Source organism: Solanum tuberosum, unplaced genomic scaffold (genome assembly GCF_000226075.1).
Source record: "Solanum tuberosum cultivar DM 1-3 516 R44 unplaced genomic scaffold, SolTub_3.0 scf00446, whole genome shotgun sequence".
NCBI lineage: Eukaryota > Viridiplantae > Streptophyta > Magnoliopsida > Solanales > Solanaceae > Solanum > Solanum tuberosum.
Window position 1 is genome coordinate 131574 of NW_006239368.1, and position 19748 is coordinate 151321.

General features: G+C 34.5%; 1 protein-coding gene and 1 pseudogene across 1 annotated transcript; both read left to right on the forward strand.

Annotated features, from left to right (window-relative positions):
- The first annotated feature begins 411 nt into the window (after nucleotides 1-411).
- LOC102595413 (probable protein phosphatase 2C 33) lies at nucleotides 412-3580 on the forward strand. The gene is made up of 5 exons (XM_006363566.2): nucleotides 412-565; nucleotides 1388-1690; nucleotides 1797-1914; nucleotides 2318-2541; nucleotides 3142-3580. Exons 1-5 carry the CDS (start codon nucleotides 509-511, stop codon nucleotides 3556-3558), a joined length of 1119 nt encoding a protein of 372 aa, XP_006363628.2. The 5' UTR covers nucleotides 412-508; the 3' UTR covers nucleotides 3559-3580.
- Nucleotides 3581-7890: 4310 nt separating this feature from the next.
- Nucleotides 7891-16529, forward strand: LOC107058145 (uncharacterized; annotated as a pseudogene).
- The last annotated feature ends 3219 nt before the right edge of the window (nucleotides 16530-19748 follow it).

A 19748-nucleotide genomic window follows, 5' to 3' on the forward strand; every position in this document is an offset into this window, starting at 1 on the left:
TTACTAGTACATGTATTTTTTTCCCCACAAATCATGAATGTTATCTCATGAGACAACATTCATGATTTGCTCATCACCTTCTTCCTCTTCTTTTTTTCTGATTTCCCTATAAGGAATCAGGCATACTCCATATCTAAATTCTCTCACATTATAATTAAGAAGAGGAACATAATTAAGTTACTAAATTAGTTCTTTTTTTGGAAAATTAATTACATGTAATTATGGATTTGATTTGGCAATCTCAAGAGTACAAGATCTAATTGCAAGGTTATATAATTAAAGACAAGAGATGGGTGCATGTTGTACATGTCAAAGGGGACAAAAATTAGAAGACAAGAATCATCATCATCATAATCATCATCATAATAATCATCATAGTTATTTTGGGGAGAATAAAAATAATAATAATGGGGAGCATAAAGAAGGTGAAGATGATTATCAAAGCATAGTAGGAAGAGGAGATTTGGGTGCTAATGTAAGGTTATGTGGATTTTCTAAATTTGTATCAATGTATAGTCAACAAGGTAAAAAGGGGATCAATCAAGATGCCATGACTGTTTGGGAGGTAATCTTCTTTCCCATTACTTTTCATTAAATTATTAAGGTGTGAGTCTGGTGCACGAAGCATCTCGTGTTCACGGAGGGTCTGGGGAAGGACCGCACCCTAAGGGATTAAGATGACCCCTTTCTCTATCATTATATATTCCATTCAACAATGTAACCCTAATAGATGCAAATTTTCTTCACTATTATGTTTTTTTCTTCTTTTAAATCATTTTTATGATAAAAAGTAGACATATCATATAATTCAAAGCATAGTATGATGCATATTGTTATTGATATTATGTGTTGATCAATGTATCTTTAGGGTAGCTAGATGAATGATCCCTAAATTTATTCAAATAGAAAGTCATTTCTTTTGAACTAAAGTCTCCTTAGTTGTTCTGGCATTCAGTGGCAGAGATGCATTGGCCCAAGGGTGGTCGATTGAATCCCTTTATAAAAAAAAAAACTCACTATGCATATATATGTCATGAAATTATAATATACATTGATAGTTTGAATACAGTTAATACAAGGCACATCTTTTTTCGTAGTGGCAAAGGGGTTTACAAAGTATTTTAGGTCATGGGCTCAACTCTGAGCCCTGGCGTTTTAGTAGTTATTGAATCCCCTTGACTCCTCCCCTGGTTGCATTCACCTTGAAAAAACTCATGACATTTAACTTGCATAGAGGTAGTAGTTTTATGTTTTATGTTCTAGATGATCACTCATTGCTTCATTGGACACTGAAAATTCGCTACGTAGAGCATAAATTATGATTTATTGTGTAAAAATGGAGGCAGGGGATTGATACTATAATAACACACTATTTATTATTGTACAGAACTTTGGTGGACAGAAAGGTATGTTTTTCTGTGGTGTTTTTGATGGACATGGACCATCCGGCCACAAGGTGGCACGTTACGTTAGAGACTCGTTACCTTCTAAACTTTCATCATCCAATGTGATCAGTGCCAACGATATTAGATGGGATGCTGAAAAGGATGATGAATCTAACAACCCTATCTTCGATGCATGGAAAGATAAATTCATCAAGTCTTTTAAAGAAATGGATGAAGAACTTGAAGGTGATGGTTCTATCGAAAGCTATTGCAGTGGTACAACTGCAGTGACTTTAGTTAAACAGGTAAAAGAAAACATACTTGAAAGAACCTAAATATGTTAAACGAAACGATGGTTTCTTTGATCTTCTTGTTTATAATCTAAGGTGGCTAGATTTGCGGAATTTTCAGGGAGAACATTTGATAGTTGGAAATTTAGGAGATTCTCGAGCTATTATCTGCACCAGGGATGACAAAAATGAGCTTGTTGCTAAGCAACTCACGGTAGACTTGAAGCCTAACCTCCCAGGTAGGTGCTTTTTTACAGTATCAGTGTATTGTAATCGGTTATAGCAGGTTCTTTACCAAATTTTAATTGCTATAGATAGTTAGTTGGAGAGGGGGATCTATGATTCGGACTTTATGGGTTCTGTATTCTAGGACAACAACCTAAGTGTTAGTAACTCGGTTCTCCATATAATTTTTGTACATATTAGTAAATATCTTATTACATATATAGGATTCGGACCAAAGCTACTGAGTTCTGTCGAACCTGTATTGTATAAGCCTAGATCTGCCCATGGTTAGCTGTTGTTACTAGTCATCTTAACCTGATGGTGTAATATGTCTTTACATTGTAAAACCGTTTACAAAAGTTGTGTTAATAAGATTGGCTTCGTTTTGTTAATCTATTTGTGCAATCATTTCATCAGCTGAATATGAAAGAATCAAAAGTTGTGAAGGAAGAGTAATGGCGATGGAGGAAGAACCAAATATATACAGAGTATGGATGCCTGATCAAGATTGCCCTGGCCTTGCCATGGCAAGAGCTTTCGGAGATTTTTGTTTGAAAGACTTCGGTCTCATCTCGGTACCTGAAGTATATTATAGAAAGCTCACTGAAAAGGATGAATTCATTGTCTTGGCATCGGACGGGGTAAGCTATATCAGAATTCAAACTTCTTGCATATTCCCCCGAATCCTAGTATTTTTGGCTAGAACTTGCAGAAAAGACAACGCAATCTTGCTATAGTACATTTCTAAATTTGTGAGGGTAACATGTCTTTGTGTAGGTTAGTTCATTAGATCGTTAGTACGTCTAAGATGAGTTTAAATGGAGAGGTATGGTTGGTGATGATTCATATAGCCGATTCCAACTTGCTTAAGATTGTAGTTATAGTAGTATTACTACATTGTTCGTCTAAGATAAGCTTAAATGGAGCAAAATGGTTAGTGATGATTCAGATAGCCGACCCCATATTGTGTGAGGTTGTAGTTATAGTAGTATCACTAAATTGCTCCCTCATATGCAAAAAATGGAATTGACATCAACGTCTCACGAGGAAGCTCCGGATTACACATTTTGCCAACAGTAGAGGACTAGAGGTAGATTCATAATTTAGAGTCAATGAGTTCAGAGTAGTCGCAGTCTAATATTTAAAACATAACTCTTTTTGTTTTGGCATAATGCATATAATTTGAGTAAAAGAGACTTAATAAGACAGCTAATGCACATTGTCTTGTTTTTGGTGTATAGTTGTGGGATGTTTTAAGCAACGATGAAGTGATCCGGATAGTAGCTTCAGCAAGGAAGCGATCTATTGCAGCAAGACTTGTGGTGCATCATGCAGTTCGAGCCTGGAAATACAAGTACCCGTGTGCCAAGGTAGATGATTGTGCTGTTGTATGCTTGTTCTTGAAACGCCAGAAGCCTCTGCTAACGAAATCGTTGTCAGAAGTAACCGAGCTGAGCTTAAATTATTCAGAGATAGCAACCAGCAAAAACTACTCACCAAACTCCAAGATAGATGATGGTCTTGATACACTGCTAAATTATCAAGTCAAGGAAGAAAAAGATCCAAATGTTGCAACTGGACTTAATGATGATCATAAAAAGAGTTCTTCGAGACACGCTCGTTACCTTAGCAGAAGAAAATCTGCAGTGAATTTTTGAGTCCATTGTAATGAAGCAGTAATGTGTGAAATTGAAAAGAAGAAAAAAAAATGTAAGCTACAAATTTAAATGAAATACTTGTATGTATTTTGATTTGTATAGTAGTACTAGTCAAATAGCCCAAGGCAAAAGATGAATGATGGTGTATTTGGCAAAAAAAATGATGACAAAATCAGGATTGACACCTTGGAGAGTTGAAAAATGTTGTTGCTACTTGCTATATAACCTAGCTAATTAACTAGAAAGGAACATGGCATTGTGATGAATCATGAAACAGCTCGGGTTGAAGATCGGGGGAAGTTTAAAAGATGAGGAAACCTAGCCGCTTCTGGTCAGGGTGAGGATAAGTTTTTGCTTCTTCACAACCTTATCCCCACAAATCCGACCTTGTAAGGCTAGTGCTTGGTGTTCGTTTATTCTATCATGTTCAGATAGGCGACTAATACTAAAATAACTAGTGAAGTAGTTTCCATCAGACTAAATGTTCGTTTCGTACACTAATTCTCCCTCCCCCACCCCCATTTTGAACGAAAAAAAAGTGTTACATTATATTTTCTTCAATGGCTAACAGATTGATTGATTCATATTGTTCTATTATTTCTTTATGTCATATCTTAATAACAAATTGATTGCACCTATAATTGAAATGTAAATCGAACCTTTTTCTTATAATAACCGTGAAATATTACTATACCAATAATATAAAATTAATACATCAACAATTATAACCACCTTCCAGGAAGAGTGTCAAGAGCTAGAAATTAAAAAAGCGCGATCTTAGCTAGAAATATTCCATGGAGATGTATGCATTCCCCTCACCATCCTTGTGACCTCCAAATCAATTAATCAAAATTGTACACTTGTAAGAACATTTCTCATGCTATCTGCATTCTCTGATCTCCACTATATTTTACAACAATATAGCAAAAAAAAAAATATTTCTCTTTTGTTTTTTGGTTTTTGAGATTATTCTTATAGTTGCCAAAAACAACTAAAGCTAGAGGCAAATTATAAAATTAAAGAGAGACCAAAAAGGTAAAAAGATAAAAGAATTTCCTAATTATCATTGTTAAGACATTGCACTTTTCACTAGCTAGACAATTAGTTAGCTAACTTATGGTGGGTACTTGAATTTTCAAAAAGTAATTTTGTTATGGTATATTGTAACGTTTTATCATATGGTCAAATAGTTTTCCATTTTGCACATGAAAATCTAAGATATATTTCACATAAAATACAATTCTTACCTCTCACATTAGGATTAATAGTATTTTTGATCCCTCAGTTATTAGTGAATTTTGATTTTTAGTCCCTATAGTATGTCACTAACCACATTTTAACCTTCAATGTGTATATTGAATTGTGCACTTTCAATCCCTTTATTTGTGAATATTCACAAATATACTATAATTATTAATTGTTGCACTTCTTAATTTCTCATGCATTATATCAAGTTTACATGGTTACACCATATTTAACGACAATATAGTGTACATATATAGTCACTATTATGTTCACTATTCATAGGACAATATAGTGTATATATATAGCACATTTAGATAACATCCACTATTCATAGGAACTTATACTTTATCGTTCATTTTATAATTTCTTACTTAATTTTCTCATTTAATAATATTCACAATATTTTTGAAAATAGGGTAGTACATGGTTTGATATTCACGTGCAACGCACGTGCGTCAAAACTAGTGTAGTTAAATATACCATGTTCTCTACATAAATAAAGGAACCAATAGGCAATAACACACATTTAAATTAATTGAAGAATAAATATATTGGGTCATATATCACAATTAGGATCAAAAGGAGACTTTACCAATTACTTTGGGATCAAAAGTATTATAATCCCCTCACATTAGGTAGGTTTGGATGGTTAATTTAAAAGGAAAATATTTATCTACATTCTGTTCTGGATCGTCAGCCGAATTTTATCAGTAAATGAATTAAGTTAGAAATCTTGAGACTTCCGTCAAGAGTGTTCTACTGAAAAATCCTCCGTCAATCGCCAACACCTTTCCATGAATAGATCAGAGGATCCTCGGAAAAATCCATTAAGGTTAGATTATTACTTACTTTTATAGAAAAATACATCAACTTATATCAATTTATCATGATTAAATCTAAGTAAATTGTTCCAAATGTAGACACAAAATGTAAATGTAGTTTTGTTAATTAGATTGTCAATTTATGGTAGTGCTCCTAGTTAATAAACTTACACCTCATAGATTTAGGGAATGAAGATTATCATTTGTAAAACTAGTGGTTAAGAACAAATAAAAATTGATAAAATGAGTCTTTAAAAAATTATAAATATAGAAATTGTATCTTCACTAGTTTCATAAATGACTGAATAATCGAAAAAAGGTCAAAATGGTCCTTAATATATCTTCTATCTATGAGATAAAATTTGTCCTTTCTTTTATCTATTGGATCAAATTTACCTTTAACATTTTTTTATGCTTAAAATTGTTCATCTATTAACGATACATTTATATGACATTGAATTAAATTTTAATTTTATATATGACCTTTATTTGTTGGTTGCATAGACTCGTCCAGCATAGACTCGACCCATCCATGACCAAGGGTGACTAAATCACCTAAAATTAGGGGTGGATATGGTTTTAGTCAACTTGAAATCCAAACTTTTTAGTTATTTGATCTGAATTTTTGGATTATGGATTGAACTTGAATTTTTGCTTTTAAAATTTACGAATTTTGTATTGGATATCAGATTTAGTATTACAATTTTTGGATATCTGAAAATCCAAAATTCTTATGTCTTATATTAAGTCATATCCTTACCATATGTGTTCGATATTAATAAGTTCAATTTCCAAAGATCTAATAGATCAGTCCTCTAAGGCCCTACTATTATAGTATTAAGTCCAATATGAAATTACACAATGGGCAATACAATGTTCTCAGTCCTTGTTAACGGTAGAAATTGTATATTCTAGGGAGTAAAATATTAGATGAAATGAAGTTGTTAATTGTTATGGCTTGCCTTAAAGGCTCAAAAGTCAAAATAAAAAATATAAAATATTCAAGTCGACTAATCCAAAATCTAACTTAAAAAATCTAATTCAATCAAAACTTATTTGTATTGTAATTTCTTCAATAAAAAAAATGATATATCTAAACTGAAATTTTCCATTCCAATTTGAATGGCACAAACACCCAACTCCCACTCCTACCTAAAATCGAATTACCTAATTGTTGTGCCGAATCGAGCTTTGAAAGACATGTATTTGATATTTAGTTATCAAAATTGAATTTTAAAAATACCAAATCAAATATCGAATGTCCACCCTAAAGATCCTGTGTCTGCTTTTTGTCTGTGGTAACAATTGTCATATCATATGTTTACTTTCCATGTGTTGTATTCACTAAGCATATCAAAGCTAATTGATATAACTGAATTCACCAAGAACTCAAGTTTGAAACTTTGATTATTTATTTATTTTTAGGGTACGTTCGGTACGGAAGAAAGTATTCTCAATTAAATAAAAAGAAAAATCATTTAAATTTTAAAATTTAAAATAATCAAATAAATTTGAATTGTTAAAGTAAATTCCATATAATATCAAAATGTGTAATATAAATCGTAGAATATTTTAGAAATAAATAAAATATAACATAAGAAAGTAAAAAAAAAAGAAAAAAAGTACAGTTGGTCAGTTGGGTGTGTTAGTTTGTTTCATCAAGTACTTGGGAGTGCAATTTCGCGCCTCTTTTAGTTATAACAGTTTTCTTCTTCCATTTAAAAGTGAAAATTCTCTCATTCTCATAATTCTCTCAGGTAATTTTCCCTTTTCTTCTCCAGTTCTCATTGTAAATTCGATTTCGATACAATTGAACTTTGATTTTATAGGTATATTTGGTTCAGATAACCGTCTGATCATCGATTTGATAGCTACAATACCCTCTTGTTGAGCAAGGAAATTATACATTTCATCGATTTTTGCTACTGTGATTGTCTCGCTATGTTATATATCCTTGTATTTATGGGCTTGTAGTTGATTAAGCATTTGATGTGATTCCTCTGTACTTTTTACTGAGCGATTTTAGTCCATGTGAAAGTTTTCCTTGTTTGATTTTGGTGTTTAAGTCTTCGGATTTTGATTCATTTCTAGCTGTATCATATGCATTTAGTTGTTGATGTGAATTTGGACATGCTTTGTTGGATTTATATTTGAGGTCTCGTTCGTACTTATTATTTTGACTGTTTAATTCTTGTGCTTTGTCTAGCTTGATTATAGTAGTAGCTCTATTTTTCATTTACAGTTCTGTCCATATGGATTTTTCAGGATGTGGGAAAAGAAAAAAACATTTAGAAATCTGCCAAGAGATCAACTAGGCGGTGTTATATTTGGGTGCAACAATGATACAATAAGAGAGTGTCTCGAAAAGCAACTAGTAGGTCAGTTATTCGTCCCTAATATATTGTCCTTTGATTAAAAAAAATTAGGACAATGGGTTGTTGTTACTCAATTATAAACATTTTAAAATCTTTGACAGGTTTGCCTAGAGCACACTTTATATATGTGAAAAATGTAAATCCTGGTTTGCCAGTGTTCTTGTTCAACTACGACGATAAGAAGCTCCACGGAATCTTTGAGGCTGCAAGCTCTGGTCAAATGCTAATCAATCCATATGCTTGGAAAAAAGATGGTGATGAAAGACACGATTTCCTGCACACGTTTCATATCATTGTTTCTTTTTGGCTTTATCTGCTTATGTTGATGCACACCGTGTTGGCAAAAGATATGAACGACTACTCGAATAAGATGTTAACAGAGAGAAACTTTATCTTTTTCTATTACTTCAGAAGACAACGCTACAAGTCTTCAAAAAGAACTTGGAGAGAAAAAATAGGGCACTAGTTTAGCACTAACCCATGACCTGCTAACTGACTAACATCAACTAATTAGGACTCCTAGAGCTAGTTAACTGGAAACATAAAAGACTCCTAAAAGTACTGCCACTAACAACATTAAACTTTTAAATCAGTCAGCTAACATTTCCCCTTGATTCAAAATCACACACTCCCAACTGCAACTTGAAATATTCATGCTTCATAAATATATCTGCTGCTTGCTCATTTGTGCCGCAGAATTTCAGCACTATTATTCCATCCGCTGCCAATGTCCGGATAAAGTGATATTGCACATCAATGTGCTTAGTTCTCCCATGAAAAGAGAGATTCTTAGCCATAGCAGTTGCTGATACTCCTTTTGCTCGTAACAAAAATCTTCAAGTAGTTTCCGGAGCCATAAAGCTTGTCGTGCTGCTAAACTTGCTGCTGTATACTCTGCCTCAGATGTCGACAAAGCTACTGTCTCCTGCTTCTTTGAACTCCATGTCACAACTCCAGAACCAAAGCTGAAACAACTTCTGGAAGTGCTTTTCCGGTCATCCAAGCAGCCTGCATAATCACTGTCAGTAAAGCCAACCAATCTGAAATTTGGTGCTTTAGAATACCAGATACCAAAGTTTGTTGTTCCAGCAACATAACGAAGAACTCGCTTCGCAGCACCAAAATGTTGCTTTGTGGGACTTTGCAAAAATCTGGACACAACACTAACAAAAAAGGCAATGTCAGATCTAATATGCGTTAGATAATTCAAGCCACCAACTAAACTTCTAAATAATTTAGGACTTGCTTTCTCAGTTCCATCTGCACGGTGCAATTTTCATTGATATTCATCGGTGTAGTTGCTACTTCGCAGTTCATCATTTATCTTGGATCACCTCAAGCCCCAAGAAATATTTCAGTAAGCCCAAGTCACACATCTCAAAGTTTCTTATCATACTGGACTTGAAATCATTAACTAAAGACTTTGAGGAACCAATATAAATCATATCATCAATGTAGAGACAGACCAACAAAAATTCATCAGTACCTTGTTTCTTCAAGTACAAAGTGGGCTCGTTGTCACTTCTTCTGAATCCACTACCTTGAAAGAATGAGTCAATTTTGCTATACCATGCACATGGAGCTTGCTTTAGCCCGTAAAGAGCTTTTCTTAAGTTGTAGACTTTATTCTCGTTGCCAGTAATCATAAAGCCTTGAGGTTGTGAAACATAAACCTCCTCTTCTAAATCGCCATTCAAGAAAGCAGACTTCACATCAAACTGATACACTGGCAAGTGCAATTGTGCAGCCAAAGCCAAAACAACTCTCATTGTTTCAAATCGAGCAACAGGAGAAAATTTTTCGTCAAAATCTACACCTTGTTGTTGTGAATATCCTTTCGCCATGAGTCGAGCTTTGTGCTTTTGAATGCTCCCATCAGCATTATACTTTGTTCGAAACACTCATTTGAGCCCTATTGCATTCTTTCCTTCAGGTGCATCAACTAACTCCCATGTAGAGTTTCTTTCAATTGCTTGCATCTCTTCAATCATAGCATTCTTCCATTCAGATTGATCTACTGCTTCTTCATAACAAACAGGATCTGAAACAAGCAAAGCAAATTGACAAGAAGTATTTCTAGTGTTAGGGTACTTAGGATTCAGTTTCTTTTCCCTTGTTGATCTTCTTAATGGGATCGGCTCAACTGAAGACTCATAAGGTGCAACAGTTGTTGATTCTGCAATTGATGAGCTAACATATATATGAACTTACAGGAGAAGAATTTGGGTGAATTTCCAGAATCTACTGCAGGTTCTTCATCAGTAGATAGCAATTGGATATCATGTTCCCAGAATTAAAGTTCCAACTTACATCCTCATTAAACACAACATTTCTACTTATGATCACTTTGCCACTTATCGGATTATATAGATGATATGCTTTGGATTGAAGACTATAGCCAACAAAAATGCATTTTGCAGATTTTTCATCAAGCTTAGAGTGAAAATTAACCAAAGCATATGCTATTCAACCAAAGATTCTTAAGTGTCTTACCCGGGGCTTCTTACCATTCGAAGCTTCAAGAGGTGTTGTGTTCCAAGCGGCCTTTGTTGGCAAGATATTCAAAAGATATACTGCAGTTGCAACAGCTTCTCCCCAAAAATAATCTGACAGACCCTTTGCTTTCAGTGAACTTCGAGCCATTTCCACCACCATCCTATTCTTCCGCTCGGCCACACCATTTTGTTCTGGTGTAGATGGTGCTATAAGTTCCCTGCGAATTCCATTTTCATCACAGAACAAATTAAAATTATTAGACAAGAATTCACCACCTCTATCGGTACAAGTGATTTTATCTTGTTGCCACTTTGATTCTCTACAATGCCTTAAATTTCTTGAAATTCTCAAAGGTTTCAGATTTGAATTTCAAGAAATAAACCCAACTAAAGCAGCTGTAATCATCAGTAAACATAAAAAAATATCGACTTCCACCAAGGGATTCCATTTTCATTGGCCCGCACAAATCCGCATGCACAAGTTCAAGACAAGTTGTAGTCCTCCATGATTTTTCCACTGGGAACAATTTCCTAGTTTGCTTCCCATAGATACATCCTTCACACAAGTCAAGTTCATTGGTTTTTGGCAAGCCAATAACCATGTCTTTTTGAACCAAAAGTTTCAACCCATTAACATTCAAATGTCCATAACGTAAGTTCCACAAATTAGTCTCATTTTTTCCTTTAACAACTAAGGCAACATTACCAACATTGTAAATATCAAGAGGAAACATTTTGTTTTGAGTCATAGGCACACGAGCTATCGTGCGTCCAGATTTTTTGTCCTTAATGTCACATGCATTATCATAAAAAACAACTGAGTAGCCACTGGTCATCAATTGGCCAACACTTAATAGATTATGACATATTGCACATCATATAAAAGCTTCACATTACCTTGGACAGTTTTTATCTCAATTGTACCTTTCCCTTCAACGTGCACTTGTTTGTCATCTCCTAGTCGCTCCTCACTTTTCTGGGACTCATCAAGATCTCTGAATAGAGACTTCGAACTTGATATGTGATTTGAGCATTCGCTATCAATGAACCACACAACATTCACACTTTCAGTTAATTTGGGAACTAACCATAAACAACTTACTTTCTTCTTCCACATTTTGAGTGAAATTGGCTTCCTTCTGCTCATCTTTCTGCTTCGTCCAACAGTCAACTTCTTTGTGGCCAAATTTCTTGCAGTATCGGCATTGATTATTGCTCTTGTACTGGCGAAATTCTCCAACTTGGTTTCTACCTCTGCCGCTACCACCACAGCCTCGACCACGAAAATTGCCTCTGCCATGTCCACATCCTGCTGAGTTTTCTGCTTTTCCCTTGTAGCCAAACTTCCCCTTACCTGGAATGCCTTCTCTTGAACTTTCTCACGGGACCTATTTAGCCTATCTTCATGAGCAAGCAAGGAACTCATTAATTCATCGAAAGAATAGGTAGATAGGTCCTTAGATTCCTCAATTGCAGTAACAACATGCTCAAATTTGGTGGCTAAACTTCTTAACACTTTAGACACAACAATCTGATTATCAATTTTCTCAGCATAGGACCTCATCCTATTAACAATAGCAGATGTTCTAGACAAATATCCTTGCACAGATTCATTTTCATTCATGAATAATGTCTCAAAATCACGTGGGAGAGTTTGTAACTTAACAGTAATTACCTTTATCATCTCCAAAGTACTCTTGCTTCAGGATCTCCCATGCTTGTTTGGAAGTCTCAGCTGCTGATATGTGAGGAAAAAATTCATCATCAAGAGCCTGCTGGATCCTGAATAGAGCTTTTGAGTCTCTCTTTCGATGTTCTCTCAGTTGGTTTGCATTCCCTTCTGGAATTCCAGTCTCAACTACATCCCATAGTTCTTGAGATTTGAAAAAAGTCTTCATTATTAGACTCCAGAACTGATAATTTATCCCTCTGAAAATTGGAATTAGGGGCTACGATGAAGCTGGTGTCCCATTTCCTGCCATGCAAATTGTCTGATTTCTCTAGGGAAAAAAATCTCACAATATTTCACTATTTTTCTCTCTTACTATACCAATCCCTGCTTGAGGAAATGATGGATCTTAACCTGGAGTAAAGCTTCTGATACCAAGAATGTTGGCAAAAGATATGAACGACTACTCGAATAAGGTGTAAGCAGAGAGAAACTTGATCTTTTTCTATTACTTCGGAAGACAATGCTACAAGTCTTTAAATAGAACTTGGAAAGAAACAAACCTAGAGAAAATAATAGGGCACTAATTAGCACTAACCCATGACTTGCTAACTGACTAACATGAACTAATTAGGACTCCTAGAGCTAGTTAACTGGAAACATAACTAGAAGTACTGCCACTAACAGCATTAAACTTTTGAATCAGTCAACTAACACGCCGGTGTTATATTATAGGAAGGATTATTCTACTGAAAGTTCACTTTTTCTTTTGAAGGTTCAGATACGTGTCCGTCTGCATTGTGTACCACTGCCAGAAGATACATTTAGACCAGTAATTAAGGATAACTATTTTGAGCAGCATCATTTCTGGTTTGAGCTAGATCATACTCAATCTAGTAAATTGATCTCGCAACTCTCATCTCTTGCATATGCTCCGAGTAGCACTTCACATTATCCAGCACTCCGGAGAAGTATAATCCAAACTTCACCAGCAAATAACAAGATAGCAGAAAATAGGTGTTCTGAACCACAAAACTTGAAAAATAAGCCATCCAGTTCCATTGATTCTCAAGGTTCATTGGATGAGAAGAATTTTATATATATGAAACTTAAAGAAATAGCTCTTGATCGTGAATGGCCAGCGCTCTCCAGAAACGGGCATGCAGAGGAAAACACCAATGAAGGGATAAGTTATAATGATGTAAGCATTGATCAAGCAGGTTTTGTGGAACCACAGCCTCCTGGAGAAGAGAAGAATGAAGAAGGCGATTGTGACTTGGCTGGTTATCCTCCTTTTGTAGCTCAGGTTCATCATCTTCTTGTAATACGTGCCAATTTTCGTCAACCATTTCTGCTCTAGATGTTCTTATATGACTTCAATATCTCTGTTGTTGTAGCTGCTGAAAGAAGTGAAAGAACTGAATGCATTTAAGGAACAGCACACCCAAAAAGTGACTGGCCTGGAGAAGAAGCTGGTAAACCTTATCTCTGTATAATCTTGGTCATATGGTGACATATCTATTCTATGCTAAAACCACTTAAGGAGCTTGAGATTCTGCTTCTTCTTTTAAGGTAGATGAAATCATGATAATAAGCCATAGAGTTTGGTGGCTTCAAGATTCAAGATGATATACCAAAGAAATGCTAGTATGCTTTCTGAAAGAGGAAATAATAAGATTATTATCATATAATTTCGGATATGTAACTTGACAGGGAAAAGTATTATTGAACATTAGTTGCTATTTACTATACAAAGAGTTAATAGTACAGTGGCAGGGACCAACAACAGTGCATGCTTGATTGTTTTAGATGGTATAGTGACAGAGCTTTAATAGCCTAATTCAACGGTTTGTTAGTGCAAAGAGGGATAGAAGGAAAAGGTTACATGAGTATTACAGTCAGAAATGCATGGCGGTTCATTAATTTTAAATTCTTAAAGAGAGAAGATATTTGACACAACAAACTAATAGAAATTGAATATTTATAGGAATGGGCTGATCTGTGTGGAGGTGGCTTTTCTGAACGTTCTCTTATTGTTCAGTGAGGGGATTAATTTTATAAATATACATCTGATACAGTAAAGAAAACAACTTAGCTCATATTGAGTTCCATGTTTAAAAGTCTCTTATTGGTGTTGGTGGAAATGGAATGCTGCCAAGAAGTCTGTGCAATCTGTTCACAAGAGTGATTATTCATTTTATTTTCGGAGACTCTTCAGGGTTGGGTATAAGTTTGCTTATGCAAACATTGTTTCTTACTGTTTAGGGGAATATTTCTATAATCAATATCCTACTTGGTAGAAGTCTCTGCATCCTATACAGACCTTTCCATGTTTAGGACACTCTTATTGTTGTTTGGGGGAATCAGAAAATTCCCCTTAAGAAGTTTTCAAATTCAATTGCACAACCTTTTGAAAATGACCAAAAGGGAAAAACCTTAGGTTCTTGATCCGTAAGGCTTTATCCAAATTGAAAAAGATGTATGTATCAGTGATAGTTGATGATTGTATTCTTTCGCCGATTTCAAGGATTTCAATAATTATCCAGTTTGATGCGTCATATTGTGTCTGTTCTCTTTCTAAATGATTTAATAATTTTTGTTTTCTCCATACCTACCTGAATACATGCTGTGTCTGCAGAAGTGAAAATCTGATGTTTTCCCCCTTTGTTATTTCCTTGTCTTCACATGGAATTCAGGCTAATGCACAAGAAGAAATCAATCTGCTAAAAGGTAGATGTTTGATGTTGGAGTCCACAAATCCTTCTCGTACACATGATAGTGCAAATGTGGTTGAGTCAGACGATATAGTCTGTGATGAGTCAATCATCCTAGCTGGAGGAGTTGATGGTAATAACTGGCTATCGGCCTTGGACTTGTACTCACCTTTGAGTGATGTTTTAAAGACACTTAAGCCAATGAGTTCATTTCGGTCGTATTTTGCAATTGCAAATCTGAGTAGAGAAGTCTATGTATTTGGTGGAAAATTTGGGAAGTTGTGGGACAACACAGGTAATGCCAGTAGTCCCTCCCTTCTCATACCCTCCTTCCCCTTTCTCTTAAGTTGCTGACACTGATGCCACTCTATTCTTGTGAAGTTGAATCATATAACCCAGCAAGTGATATGTGGACTGTGCATTCTCATTTGAAAAAGAGAATCAGTAACTTATCTGGAGCTACTTTGAAGGACACGATGTTTGCAATGGGTGGTGGAAATGGGACTGAATACTTTGCAGAAGTTGAAATGTATGATCCTCAAGTAGGTTGATGGATTCCTTCACGATCCATGTTGCAGAAGGTTAATTCTATTCCTTGCTTATATTTCTAGCAAACAAAGACAATATTTGTCTCTTTCTTGTCCTTGCCTACAGTCCAGGCTTTAATTTGGTTCTATTCTTTAGACTTACTTGTTCAAAGTGCTAATATAATCTCCTCTGACATGATTGTCTACCATTCATGCAGCGATTTTCTCTTGCAGCAACAGAACTCAATGCATTATATGCTGTTGGTGGATTTGATGGAGACAAATATTTGGCGTAAGTTAATGCTGAATTGCTGTTTTCTTATTTCTTTATAATGTATGCCCCAAAGGAGCTTGACATTTGGGCTTCATTACCTGAGAAATGAGAGTTGCTTGTAGTTTTCCAAACCACAGTCCTTTTTAGTGCTAAAGTTGTTCTGATAGAAATCTGCAACTTCTTTTATTTCATTGAATCGGAAGATTATCTTCACATGTGAAAGTAGTTGAGTCTTGTTTTTAAGTTTTCTTCTGTGTTCTCCTGTAGCATCTTTCTTATTAGCTATCACCTCAGGACTGCTGAAAGGTTTTGACCCCAGAGAACATGCTTGGACAAAAATTGAGAGTATGAGAACAAAAAGAGCATATCATGTGTTGGTTCCTTTGGGGGGAAAGTTGTATGTTGACCTCTTCTCGCTTCTTTGCATTCTATATCTTTGGTCCCATTTTTCTTCTTGTTATTCACTTTTAGCTTCATGGTTGCTCTTTAGATATGCACTTGGTGGCTCTGATGGGTCTCAAATGATGCCAAGCGTTGAGATATATGATCACTGTCAGGGAACATGGATGATTGGGGAACCAATGAACTACTCAAGGGGTTATGTAGCTGCTGCTGCTCTAAAGGAGTCCATTTATGTCATTGGAGGGGCTCAATCTGATAATGAAGTACTAGACACGGTACATAAGATTATATATTTCATTGTCTTGCTATGCGTTGCTTCCATTGATCAATACTCCTCTTTGTGATTGCAGATTGAACGTTACAAGGAAGGCACAGGTTGGGAAATAACCAACTTGAGCGGAGTTGGGAAAAGGAGCTTGTCCTCTGCTATAGTTTTGGAGGAAGATTGAAATCTGCATTCTTAAGTACTCAAGCTCTCTCTTCTTATGGGCACCCTTTGTTCAATATCTGCTGTTTTGCTATAATGAATAGACATAATGCTTGAAAGCATCTTAAACATTCCGTGACTTTTTCCTCCGTATGAGAAAACAGAAAATGGTCAAGCTTATAGCCAATGTATGGTTATAGCTTTGTAGTAGTATGACTGTATTACAGACAGTTCTCTGCAGCTTCTTTCTAAGGCAAAATTTGTTCACAATACTTTATTGTTTTTTCATCATTAAACTTGCTGCCTAGCATAAAATCAGGGTAAAGCATCGAGCTTTAGGAGGGCTTTGGTGATCATTTCTATCTGCTTATAATCACAGAAAATCAAACGTAAAAAAGCTCCCAAAATGCTGAAAGAGTTGGGAACCAGGGGTTGTGTTATGTGTGGATATATGTACCATTATATCAATGCTGATTTGAGAAACTTGGAGTTTGCATGAGCCATTGTGGTTTCCTGAATCTTGAGAAAAGATCTAAAACTGTCTCTCTTCACAACACAACACACAAATAGATACATCATAGAACTTGATACATATAAATGATACATTCGGTAGTGTTTATGTATCAAGTACATTTATATTGAACATGATAAACACTAATCGAAGATTCAACAAAATTAGGGTTCTGTATCAATATCGTAAATATTAACATGATACATTGCATAACAACGAAAGCTATTGTAGCAGTGATGTATCAGATCTGTGATATCACTAACAAAGGCTAATTTAATGTATCATAAAGTTGAAACGAAGGCATTATACATAAATTTATGAATCAAAATCAACTAGATACATTAAAAATCCGAACCTTGGGTAGAGAAGGGTATTGGAACGAAGGCATTATACATTAAATTATGAATCAAAATCAACTAGATACATAAAAAATCTGAATCTTGGGTAGAGAAGGGTGTTGAAACTAAGGCATTATATATTAAATTATGAATCAAAATCAATTAGATACATTGAAATATGAAGCTTGGGTAGAGAAGAGTGTTTAGTAACCTATTCTACTTCCCCCTTTTTTTTTGGAATCTTTCTCAATGGGTAATTTAGAACTTGCAATGCATCTTTCATCGATTTTGAATCACAAACGCGAAGGACGAGATCTTCCGTTTGTGAAACTAATTGGGTAAGACCAATATTAAACGATAGACTAGAACCCATATGTATCAGAAAAAGATAAACAACAAAAAATTGAAAAAAATCAATAATTTGATCTGTTGAAAGCAAAAAAAAAAGTGATGAAGAAATCCTTCTACACTTTCTCCTTTGCTCTCTATCAATCAACTCCTGTAGCTTTTTTTCACTTTCTACAATGGCGTCACTCATGGATCTCGACCCAAAGCTCTTACTAGAGCCATCAACAACTCGATCTTTATTCCCTTAATTTTTGAGGGTTTTTCCACAGTTATTTGTTTTTCCTTTTCCTTAATTATACGTCGTTGCATTCTTTGCATTTCGGAGTTCAAAATACATTTTTCGTATCTACTTCTTGTGTTTATTATTCACTTTATGCAATTAAGCAGTAACTTTCCGTCGCTGTATGACAACAACCGATTCACCTCTTCTCTTCCGTCCTTTTGCTTCGTGTTGTTCGATAATGCTTTCTGAAGATCGCCCGTACATACCTATCATCCATATATATATCATAAATTTATAGATGAAAAAAATCGATAATTGATGAACTGGAAAGAAAAAATAAATAGATGGAGAAGAACTACCTCTTCAACAACTTGCAATTGATGAACTGGAAAAGAAAAAAAGAAAAGATTTGGAATTCAAAAATGGAGTGATGGAGATAGTTGGTGATACCATGAAGTGATTTTAGGCGTGAAAAAAGGGAAAAAAATCGTGAGGGTGATTGTTTAGAGTGATGTATCTGGAAAAGTGAGAGAAATTGAAGAAAAGAGAGATTTTTGTAATTTTTTGAAATGGTAGGGTATAATAGAAAATAAGGTAAAAAAAGATGTGTAGTTAGATAATTTTTTTCTAATATTTATTCACATAATGTCATGGACCGGGAGCCAAATTTTATCAATTATGAATTAGGTTAGAAATGTTGAGATTTCCATTAATTGAAAATGATATCGTCGATCGATCGTCAACATCTTTCCATTGATAGATCAGAGGATTGCCGGGGAAAATAGTTTTTCGTTTTACACATTAAAAAATAAGATAAATTTCACATAAAATACAATCTTAAATAAGATAAATTTCACATAAAATACAATCTTACCTTTCACATTATGATTTATAACATTTTAATTTGGTCCCTCAATTATCAGTAAATTTTGGTTTTAGTCTTTATAGTATTTCACTAAGAACACTTAACCGTCAATGTATAATTGAATTGTGCACATTCAATCCCTTTTACTTGTGAATATTCACAAATGTACTATTATTAATTATTCCACCACCTAATTACTCATGTATTATGTCAAGTTTATATGGTTACACCATATTTAGCGATAATATAGTCCATATATAGTCAAATATAGCATGTTTTCTACCTAGAGGAACCAATAACACACATCAAAATTGATTGAAGAATAAATAAATTGAGTTATATATCACAAGGACCAAAAGAAGAACTTACCAATTACGTCGGGATTAAGTGTGTTATTATCCCCTCACATTCGGTAGGTTTGGATGGTTAATTTAAAAGAAAAATATTTATTCACATTTTGTCATGGGCCGGGAGCCGAATTTTATCGATAAATGAAATAGGTTAAAAATGTTGAAACTTCTGTCAAAGATGTTCTGCTAAAAGTCCGTTGTTAATCACGAACATTTTTTTTATTGATAAATCGCTTGGACAAATTCTTAAAGATTAGATTATTACTTGCTTTCATTAAAAGAAATATGCATCAACCTATATCAAATTATCATGATTAAATCTAAAGTAAACTGTTCCAATTTAGGCACTAAATGTAAATGAAGTATTTTGTTAAATTATCAATTTGTGGTAGAGCTCCTAGTTAATAAACTTACATTTCATAAATTTCACATAGAATACAATGCTTACCTCTCATATTAGGGTCAATAGCATTTTTTATCCTTCAATTATTAATAAATTTTGATTTTAGTTCCTATGGTATTTCACTAACCACAATTTAACCTTCAATGTATAATTGAATTGTGCACTTTTGATCCTTTTACTTATAAATATTCATAAATATACTA

Excerpts from the sequence above, each read along its gene's own strand:
- LOC102595413 (XM_006363566.2), top strand. The coding sequence starts at position 509 with ATGTATAGTCAACAAGGTAAAAAGGGGATCAATCAAGATGCCATGACT. Across the intron at positions 1,691-1,796 it reads CAGTGACTTTAGTTAAACAG|GGAGAACATTTGATAGTTGG; the intron begins GTAAAAGAAAAC and ends CGGAATTTTCAG. Across the intron at positions 1,915-2,317 it reads CTTGAAGCCTAACCTCCCAG|CTGAATATGAAAGAATCAAA; the intron begins GTAGGTGCTTTT and ends TCATTTCATCAG.